The sequence below is a fragment of the Talpa europaea genome (assembly GCF_964194135.1).
Source record: "Talpa europaea genome assembly, chromosome: 14".
Taxonomy (NCBI): domain Eukaryota; kingdom Metazoa; phylum Chordata; class Mammalia; order Eulipotyphla; family Talpidae; genus Talpa; species Talpa europaea.
In genome coordinates this window covers 81,125,119-81,135,917 of record NC_140082.1, presented here as the reverse complement: position 1 = coordinate 81,135,917, position 10,799 = coordinate 81,125,119, and the positions used below count along the sequence as shown (strand labels likewise).

Below are 10,799 nucleotides of genomic sequence, written 5' to 3'. Positions count from 1 at the left end.
TCTGGGCTTCTGGAAGAATCTGTCCTGGGCAAAGGGAGGCTCTTGGTGGGAGATTGTGTCTGCTCCAACCCAACTGGAGTGTGACTCCCTGAAGGCAGGCGCCCCTTGGGCTGTCTCCTATCACAGCAAGAGGCAGTGATATGTGTTGACTGCACCAAGATAGGACCCATTACTGGTGAGGGCTCCCCCTTTGTTCTGGGTTTCTTCAAGACTCATGGGAGGTCAGCTGTGAGGTGGGAGTTCTGTTCTTTCACTGTCCCCACCTGATGGGACATGGCTGGGTGGATGGAATTTCAACAACAATACTGCAAAGGAGGGAGGGAAATACCGATGAGTCAACATAAACAGGAAGTACATGCAAGGGTGCAGAGGGGACTTGGCAGCAAGGAGGCCTTCTGATTTGATGTTTCTCACCACCAGAACCAGACGGCCATCGGCTTGGCCATGACCGGGTGCCCGTGCCTCAGCCCACCCCTTGGGCAGCAGCGCAGCGGCGGTGACCACAGCCAGCGCTGACACGAGAGCCCTCCGACATCGAGAGTGCCCCTGATGGCTGGCATGTCGCAGCGACCGCCCAGCATGTACTGGTGTGTGGGGCCGGAGGGGTCAGCTGTGTGTCCAGAACGTGCCATGGAGACGCAGACCGGTAAGGGGTCCAACCTGCTGCGTGTGTATTACGGGGAGTCTGGGCTGTAAGAACAAGGGGCTTTCAACCAAAGGATGTAAAATGCTAATGACTGGGTGACTTTTTCATCATCAAATATATCTTGGGATGTGTGTTTAAATTCTCACAATGCATGGGTTACGGGACAAAATTTATTGTGGAATCAAAGATCCGAAGAACTAGAGCCTCACTCCACGTTGGTTAAAAATATAGTTATTTTAGTGGGATTTCAATTTTGTTTCCTTGTAAAAATAGTACATGTTTAGTAAAGAAAAATTGAAAAAGGGAAAAAGAAGGAAGGTAGAAAATAATCACCCAAAGTTCCACGCCTTAAACACAAGCGCAGTTAACATCTTAGTATTTCTCTTCTGGTGCATCTCTGGGCTTGAGGGGCTTTGATTTTTAACTTTATTTAAACTGTGTATATAGTTTTAAATCCTCCTTTTCTTTCCTCACTTTGTATCAGTCTCCCAGCTCCTGTGATCTTGTGCAACATCATCTTACGTGGGAGCACTATCTCAATATCATCTTACATGGAGCACCATCTAAACAGCATCTTATATGGGAGCACTATCTAAGCATCATCTTGTGTGGGAGCACTGTCTAAACATAACTTGTATGGGAGCACTATCTCAATATCATCTTACATGGACACCATCTAAACAGCATCTTATATGGGAGCACTATCTAAATGTCATCTTGTATGGGAGCACAATCAAAAATCATGACTCTTCCTTGGATATTTTGGGACATTTGGTTTGATTCTACTTGCTCACTCTTACTGTAAGAGTAGGCATTTCCATCTTTAGCTTCATGGTTTTGAGATTACTTCCATAGGATAGACTTACACATGTGGAATTATTGGCTTTGAATATTGTAAGCCTTTTTATGTGGATTGCCAGGTTTCCACTAGAGGTGCACCATGTTTAACATCATAAGACAGCATTAATATTGTTGATGACAATAAACACTAAGCACTTAGTACACACTAAGCACTGTTTCAGCACTACTTTTACCTTATGGAATGATCTCATTTAATCCTCACAGCGATCTTTGAAAATGGTCGTTTTATTCCTATTTTAAAGCTCAGGAACATGAAAGTAAGAATGTTCTAGAAACTTGACAAATGCCAAAAGTTGGTGAAGAGCAGAATGCAGTTTGAACCTTATCTTAACCTTCTGTCTCTTGTCCTTACAGCCTAGGCCATCACATGAGGTTTGAGAGGGTCCATTTGTTGGGGTTGAGAGGGTCCGTATTGGAGTTGAGAGAACCCATGTGTTAGGGTTGAGAGGGTCCGTGTGTGGGACTGAGTGGTGTCATATATTGGATCAGAAAGGGTCCAACTATTGGGAGGACCCATGTGTTTGTAATCTTAGTGGTGTCAACATTTGAATGTTGTACCTCACTCAGAAGATTTTTTTTTTCAGTTGCCTGGGTGTTTTTTTCTCCATCAGACATGTCCATTGGCTAACTAGGGTGATGTTTTCTGAAAGATTCTTTGCACATAAATCAAATTATGAAATGGGGAAAGAATTTGATTCTTGACGTTGCCCAGCACTAAGTGTTCCCAGAGTGATCAACTTGCATCTCTTGAGAAGTAACTTCTTTTTTTCAGATGCATGTCCTTTTTTATTCCAGTGGCTTCTTGCAAAGACTTGGCCTTACTGGTGTGAGGTCACAGCGACGTGCACAGTCTCACAGAGCCTGGAATTTGGGAGGCGCTTCTCCTTTTCCAGGGCACTCTTAGCTCCATTATCCCACCTGCCTCTCCTCCTTGCCCTGAGGAAGGAGGGTAGGGGCATTTTGGGCTTAGTGGGTGACTGTGTCATCTGAAAAAGCCCCATAGGGGACTCTGCCCCTTTCCTTCCTGGCCAAGAGCCTATGTTCAGAATAAATGTTTCCCCGCCCTGGACCTCAGAATTACTGAGGCCCACCTAAATCCACCAGTACCCAGCTACCACCAGACCTACTGAAGCAGCCTCCTGTGGGCGAGGGCCAGGCATGGCACATTTGAAGTTCCTGCCCTCCCACCATAACGATCATGTCCAGCTAGTGATTGAAAATCAGCTGGTTTAAATGGCTTAGCATCAGTGCTTCTCCAATTGCATTGTGTACACAGATCTTCTGCAGATCTTAGTGAAGGGCAGATTCTCATTCTGTGGGCGTAGGGGCCCCAAGGGTCTGTGTTTCTAACAGGTCCATAGGTCGTGCCAATGTTCTGGTCCTAAAATAGAGGCGAGGTTGAGATGATGGTTTTCTGAGGGATCCCCATTGAGTCTTACAGGTCCTAGGGACCAGGACAAATGGACCCTGACAAACCTGGAACCCACCCTGCCTCCAGGCTTGAAGTAGGATAGGTAACCAGAAAATGCTCATGGGTACCCAGAGGCCAAATCATGGATGCTCCCCAAAGCCCACTCTTAGCCCTTGGCAGTCTGTGTCTGAACTTCACGCTGCCCCTAAAGTAGGTTTCCCTTCCCTGACAGCTCGGGTGACCAGGTTGGAAGGATTAAGCTGAGAAAAGTCTTCCATGGTGGAATCTCTGGATCCCCCACCACACTTTTGTGGAATGAACCACAGGACAGACACACAGCTAGTGGAGCCAGCTAAGAACCAGCACCCCCACCAGGGATTCCTCTAGGTACTTGGGTGGGGGGGTTGCCCACTGGGAGGTGATGTCCCATCAGCCCCTGCAGCTGAGGGAAGTGTCTATGCAAGGTCCAAACACATAATTGCCAGAGTTGAAGAAAATGAGAGGAAAGTGGCCTGGAATGCACTGGAAAAATCTGTCCTGTGGCTTAGTATTAAGGAAATATATTCTCTATCAAGGAATTATAATAAAAATGAATTCTCATGAGAACTCCAGAAGAATTTATGCCCACACTTGGAGCTTTTAAAGGCCCTACAGTGGCAGCCATGGAGCTGATGGTAGGGCCCCCAGCGGCCAAGACTTACACTATCCCCCTCATGCTGACTCTGGGCTGCCTTTTTGCTGACCAATCCTCAGCCCCCACCTGGCTCCTGCAGCTTCTGTCAGCCCCCCTGAGTGCAGTAGGAGAATGAGGGCAGAGCGGACCCTCCCTGCTTGCTTGCCCCTGCAGGGCGGCCAGCGGCTCCTTGGGGAACCGCACCAGCAGTGGGAACCAACTCCATCGCCAGTGGCTCTGGGTGAGGGAGCTACTGTTTACTACTCTGTGAACAGAGAGGCCTCCTCGGCACTGTCTAGTCTGGAAACTACAGGACAGTTTCCTTTTGTGGAGTCAGAGAGAATTGGGGAACAGCTTCTGGGGCTCAAAGACCTGCCTGTGGTGTGGATCAGGCTGCTCTCAGCCAACTGTCTCAACTTCTCTGATCCCTGATTCAGACAGACGCACAGTCACAACGGGACACACTCTTAGAAGTTATTTCTGGCCCTCAGGCTGGTGGGCTCCTTCCCCTGCAGGAAAGCAAGAACATGCCCTGACTCTGAAGGCCCAGAGCAGCGTGCTGTCCCCTCCAGCCCACACCCTTCACCAGAGCAAGTCTCGTGCCACATGAGGCGCTCCCTGCACTAGGAGGCCAGGCCGGGTGCCCATCCCTCGCTCCACCAGGATGGGGCTTGTGGGCTTCTGTCTTTTTTTCCCTAAAAGTAATCTATTTATGTATTTTATTTGTTTATTATGAAATAAATATTTTATTTGTTTATTATGAAAAGGGCTGCAGCCCCAGAGGTAATGGCCACGCAGTTGCTCTGAAGGGCAGTGAGTGGGGGTGCAAGAGGCGAGTCCCACCAGTTCACTGCTGTTCACCTGGACCCCAGGGCACTGCCCACCCAATCTGAAACCTCACATGTCAGATCTCATTCTCACAAAATGTAAATATATACTCACACCTGGACGCAGCAGGGCTGGGGGCCCTGCACTCCACGGGTGACTCAGGTGGGTAGGCAGCACAGCCTCCCCTTTTTGCTCACCTGTGGGCTTACGTTTTCCACAGTGAGCACGTGTTCGGTGCCCACATCCAAGGCCAAGTTTGCTTCAATTGGCTCTTTTCAAACTCTTAACTTCTTTGCAGAATAAATGGGGAATATTTGACTCAATGAACCCTCAGTTGCACCCTTTGCAGGCTCAGCCTCAGAGTTGGGCCCCCAGCGATGACCTGGGTTTGTTCTGCCCCACCTGGTCCCCAGAACTTGTGGGGTCACCAGGAATCCACCCCAACCTGGCAGCCCCACCCTAGGGGCTGCCAGAAGGAAAACCAGTGACACTCAAGTGAGATCCATTGGGAACTTTTAAAGTCCTTGGAAGGTAACGTCCTGTGGAGAACAACGTTCTTAACTGTTCTTCCAAGTATTGTTTGAAAGATGCAAACTTGAATCAAACATGGTTTTTACTTTTGGTAATGGGGTGTGTGAGTGTGTGCATGTGTGTGTGTGTGGTGTGTGTGATTCTCCACACCCCCACCTGTCCTGACTTGCAGAACTCACCTTTCGCTTGTTCAGAGTGTTAACCCATTCAAGCCCATGAACATGTAAATGTTTCACCTGCTGCCTGCTGCTGCCATGGGGTCTGTGTTCGCCAGGTGTGCACCTGTCCTGTTGTGCAGCACAGTTGTGTCCTGGGAACATGTGTCACGACTTTATCCGCACCGTCAGCAGTGAGCATGCCTGGGGGGTGGGAGGGACATTTCAAAGTTCAGATGAGTTTACAGTGTCCAGAGTTCACAGGATGAGAGGGAAGGAGATGGTGCTGGCGCTGCTGTGCCATCTGTTTTGACAAACTTGTCATTAGCAGACATCCGATGATGGCTGTCACTAGCCAGAGTGGAAAAACCTGTCTTGCCAGCTGAGGCGAGCCTCCTGTGAGCAACCAAGGAAGTGAGGAAACTTCTAGATGATTCAGCCAGAGAAAGCTGAGGAGGCTTCTGGATCATGGAGGGCCAGAGCAGACGTCAGAGAGGTGGGGAGCATGGGGAGTGTCCGCGAGGTGGCTCCTGTACCCCGCCTCTGTGAGTGAGTGGAACTCGGCCGGGAGCCCGGGGCCGCCACAGCTGCTCAGCTCTCCGGACGGACCTGCGCCCGCCCTGGCATGGACCCGAGAAGGAGCAGTCTTCGATTCCCAGGTTTTTACACAGCTACTTTCAATGTCCTTTTTCCCCCCTTTTGACTTTTTCGAGTGTGCAATAAAACAAATAACTTCTTAATATAAGAGCTAAACAGTTTGCTCAAGTGGACGCTCTTTCTGCCTTCCAGCAATAGAAGAGGGAAACAGACCCAAGTAGGAAGTGCCCTCCACTGGCATGCTCTCTTGGGGGGCTGTAAGAAATCCTGCAAGGGGCAGATCCAAGGAGCCGAGTGCCTTTCAAGCGTGACCACGCACCCACGCCCTTCACCTGCTCCTGGAGTCGGTGCCCTGTGCATGCCTGCACCACTGGGAGCGAGAGGGGTGACAGGGCTTGGCTAGGTCAGTGCAGTGCCCTCCTCTCGCCTGGCAGTCTGAGCAGCTCTGGGGACCACAGCCAGTGTGCAGTGAGGCAGCCCTTATCAAGCGAGGCAAAGGGATAGGAGCTGGGGCCGGGGCGGGTGGGGGCGCGTGATGGGAGAAATGGCTGTAGGCAGCACTGGACATGGCTGTGCACTTTGTGCCCAGCTGCAGAAGCTCTGGGTCTGATGTGGCTTTTTTTTTTTATTAAATATTTTTATTTATTTATTTATTTATACAAGCACTGGGTACAGTCAGAAGCATGGGAGGGTGAGAGAATTCACCAGAGCCAGAGTGGAGAGCAGAACAGGCAGACTGACGAAATACACTGCTGAGGGGAGCAGCGGGCGGCAGCAGAGGTCTGCACGCCATGTGGGACCCTCCTCCAGTGGCCGGGGAGCAGCCGGGGATCGAACCGGCACTGCAGAGGCTGCGGGCAGCTTCGCAACCCAGCGCTCAACCGCTGCGCCACCGGGGAGGCCCTGATGTGGCTTTTAACATCCACCTTAATCTTGAGATTGGATCTTCTCCTAATAATATGTCGAGTCTATACTTGCTTACTTCTAGCAAGGGGGAGCTCACTACCTGTCAAGCATCACTAGCCTTTCTGTGAGCAACCACTGAGAAGTTTATGCTGCAGAAATGGGTCCTGCTTTTGGGGGTCTCTATCGGTCCACCTAGCTGATTGCAACCCCTTACTCCCTTTCTTGGAATAACTAAGAGTGGGTGCTTTGCCTGTCCTGTGGGTTCCTTTTTGACTGAGCAGGCTGTCGGCAGTGTGAGACGTTCTACTGGGATGTCACTCAGGTTTTGCCTCTCAGTCATGACCACTAGGTATCGGCCACTTGAGTCCAGAGAAAGAGCTGCTTGCACTTCTCCCTCCATCGGGGGGCGCTCAGGAGCATCCCCACCCACCCACCCATTCTAGGTGCCAGGAGCCTAAAGCTCTTCCAGGGTCTCTGCTCACCCCATGGCCTCGCCCCGCACCCACACTCTCCTAACGCTGCTCCTCCTGTGCATGAGCAGGGCCACTCCACCTAATGGCATCATGCCCACTGGGGAGCTGCCCAGGCCCAGCCGGTACCCATTACGTGGCCAAGAGGGAAATTTACTTTCCAGCCACTTTTACTGATCCCCATGAGGAGGCGAGTTGCCTGTGAACAGGCAGTGCCTGTGTGGATGTCCCCAGGTCCCTGTGTAGAGGGACAAGGATTTTTCCCCCACCTATGAGGTTTCTTGGTCTATGTAAATCAGACCTTAAAAGTCACAATTAGAGATTTTTATAACTTCTTTAGCTTTCTGGGAATAAGAGATAACATAACATAAGCATCCAAACTCCAGTGCATGACCTTCACATGCATTCTCGAGATCCCCAATGAATGAAAACAGGAGAGCTACCAATATTCCTTAGAAGTCCTCGTGTGAGTCCACTCACATCCCGGACACCCCATGTTCAGCTTATCCAGATTCCACTGAGCCATCTTGCTCTTTTTTTTTTTTTTAAAGATTTATGTATTTATTTATACAAGCACTGGGCACAGTAAGAGCCAGAGAGGAGAGCAGAGCAGGCAGAGTGATGAAGCACACTGCTGAGGGGAGCAGCGGGTGTCAGGAGAGGTCTGCGCGCCATGTGGGACCCTCGCCCGGCAGCCGGGGATCGAACTGGCGCTGCAGAGGCTGCGGGCAGCCTCGCAACCCAGCGCTCAACCGCTGCGCCACCAGGGAGGCCCCATCTTGCTCTTTTGCAAGTGACATTTGGTACAAAGAAGAAAGGAAAAGGAAAGAAAAAAGAATCAGATATCTCACACAGTAGAATCCTTCCTGGGCCTGTAACCCTGACGCCATAGAATCACCCATTCATTAGAAATTATATTTGCATCTGTAAAATTTTTAGGATTACACTTCATTCTGCTAATTTTTGCTAGGGTTGTGTCTACAGTGGAGGTTTGTCTTTTCCATCAGCCCTGAGGCTGGGGCACATCACCAGCTATTGGTTTAAAATCACCTACCTGGTCATTTCAGAAGAACCAAGGACAAAAATAACTTAATTTTCACACTTTGACTTCATCAGCAACTTGGAGATATTTTCTGAAAAAATTGTAGTCCATTATTTTGATTATAGAGCCTTGTGAGGATGCAAAATTGAGGTTAGAATTTGAATATGAAAGGACAAGATGACACTCTTAAAGTGCCTCTTGGGGCCCACAGGTGGCCCTCATGAGTGAGAGTTGGCATTGAAGGGGGGCAGGGGTGCCCCTCAGGCTGCTCAGCCCCCACTGCCAGGACTCCAGTGGGCAGTTGCCCGTGTCTCCTTGCAAACATCATCAGCACCTCTGGGTTCAAAATCAAAAAACCAGCAAAGAGCCCTCACCTAGCAGCGCATAGAGAGCTCCCTGGGGTTAGGAAAAAGTGTTTTGTGGGTGGGCCTCCCCTGGTGGCACAGCAGTTGAGCACTGGGCTGCGAGGCTGCCCGCAGCCTCTGCAGTGCCGGTTCGTTCCCCGGCTTCCAGCGAGGGTCCCACAAAAAAAAAAAAAAAAAAAAGTGTCTTGTGGGTAAAGCAAGTGGAAGAGTCGATGTGCTGTGAGGGATGGAGGTGGACTTTCACTGGCCAGCCTTGTATAGTCTTTACACATGTGCATTTTGAGTGATGCCCACAAGGGAAAGACCACAACTTTGTGGCCATCTTTAATTCACCCCGGAATTTGATGGTGGATCAGCATTGAGGAGCAAACGAAAGAGGCATCGAGGACATACCAAGCACCCAATGATAACAGTTTGCCTTTTTTACTTCAAAAAGTTATGTAAGAAAGACATGGCCAGTTAGCGGGCCGCTAGTCCATGCCCTTCCCTCAGCTCTCCCTCCGCCCCCAGAGGCAGTCCCTGGTCTGATGTTAGTGTGGACACGTTGCCAAGTTTTGCGCCGTTGCTAAATCTGTGCCTGCTCATAAATACACAGTATTTTTCTGTCCTGCCAGGCAGGACCCTTTGGCTACCACCTGGTATACCAGGGGTTTGTGTAAATTCCAGTGTCACCCAGTAGGGTTAAGAGGCTTTGTTGAGAGAAAGGAAACCCCAAAGCCAGCTGGATCTGCAGATGTGGGGTGGCAAATGTCATGGTCCCCCAGCCACTGGCCCCGGGCAGATGGGGCTCCCTTCAGCTGGTACCCAGAGGTGCCCACCAGAGTCTCACTGGGCAGGGCAGCCAATATTTTAGCATACTTCTCATATTTAATACTTTAAAATAAATATTTCTTACTATATGAGTCATTTTGGAACTTAATTACTCAATATGAAGTTTGTGTAGTATACGAGCTATATTTTTTAAGAAACTGGAGGGAAACTTTTGCCTATAAAATTACTTAGGCCTGGTGCTTTTTTATGGGTAGATTTTTTTTTACTATTGATTCCAATTCCTTAAAGTCTGTAGGCTTATTTAAATTTTCCATTTCTTACTGAGTTAATCTTGGTTATACAGTTTTTTTTTTCCTACATAGCCACACATTTAATCTAAATTTCCAAATGTTTTATAATAAAGCTCATAGTATTTCAGGACTTAAAATATATTGTTAATCATTTTATTTTTTCATAGATAAGTCATATAGTTGATATAGAATAAAAAAGTAGAAACGGGGGGGGGGGGGAATTAAAAGTTTTCCTCCACTCACCCTGGCCCCTGCCCTCCAGTTCCCCTCTCTTCCAGAGAAACCACAGTTCCTAAAGTTTAAATTCTATTTTTTTTAAAGATTTATTTATTTATTTATACAAGCACTGGATACAGTCAGAAGCGCGGGAGGGTGAGAGAATTCACCTGAGCCAGAGTGGGGAGCAGAATAGGCAGACTGATGAAGTACACTGCTGAGGGGAGCAGCGGGCAGCAGGAGAGGTTTGCGCGCCATGTGGGACACTCACCCGGTGGTCGGGGATCAAACCGGTGCTGCAGAGGCTGTGGGCAGCTTCGCAACCCAGCGCTCAATGGCTGCACCACCAGGGAGACCCAAGTTTAAATTCTAAATGACTATTTTTCTTTTCATAAATCTTTAACCAACGCAGAATTTTGAGATGTTTTTATCTTAGGATTTTTTTCCATTGTTAATATTCTAGAAAACTTTGAAGACAATGTAGAAGTGGAGAGAATACTATAATGGATCCTCTGTGTTCCATGTTCCAACTTAATTATCACACAGAGCCAATCTCTATCCATTCATATCTCCTTCCCTCACTGTCTAGGTTATTTACAACCCAATTCCAGACTTCACATATTAAGAAGGCTAGAAAATCATAATACATTTTTTAAAAAGATTTATTTATTTATGCATACAAGAACTGGAGTGCAGGCCAGAAGTGTTGGGGGTGAGAGGATTCACCAGAGACAGAGTGGGGAATAGAACAGGCAGATTGACTGAAATACACTGTTAAGGGGAGCAGCAGGTGAGACAGGAGAGGTCTGCACACCATGTGGGTAGCTCCCAAGCCAGGGATCAAACTCATGTTGCAGTGGCTGTGGGAGCCACCAGGGAGTCCCCCATTTTACATACATTTTGAACTAAAAAAAAAAATTTCTTTAATAGCATCAGATACCTATCATGCATTCAAATGTCTGTCATAGTCTTATGACTTGTACTTATTGCTGGTTTGTTGAATCAAGCTCCCTATATTTTATTGTATCCAGCTATTA

At 48.5% G+C, this 10,799-nt stretch overlaps 1 protein-coding gene across 1 annotated transcript in view; it reads left to right on the top strand.

Annotated features, from left to right (window-relative positions):
* Positions 1-549: 549 nt before the first annotated feature.
* The window catches only part of LRRK1 (leucine rich repeat kinase 1), a gene marked incomplete at both ends in the record, with an annotated part of 103,713 nt that continues 93,463 nt past the window's right edge, over positions 550-10,799 (top strand). Inside the window, one exon of the mRNA XM_084253055.1 lies at positions 550-646. Within this exon, the coding sequence (XP_084109181.1) occupies positions 550-646 (97 nt within the window). The remainder of the gene's footprint in view (positions 647-10,799) is intronic.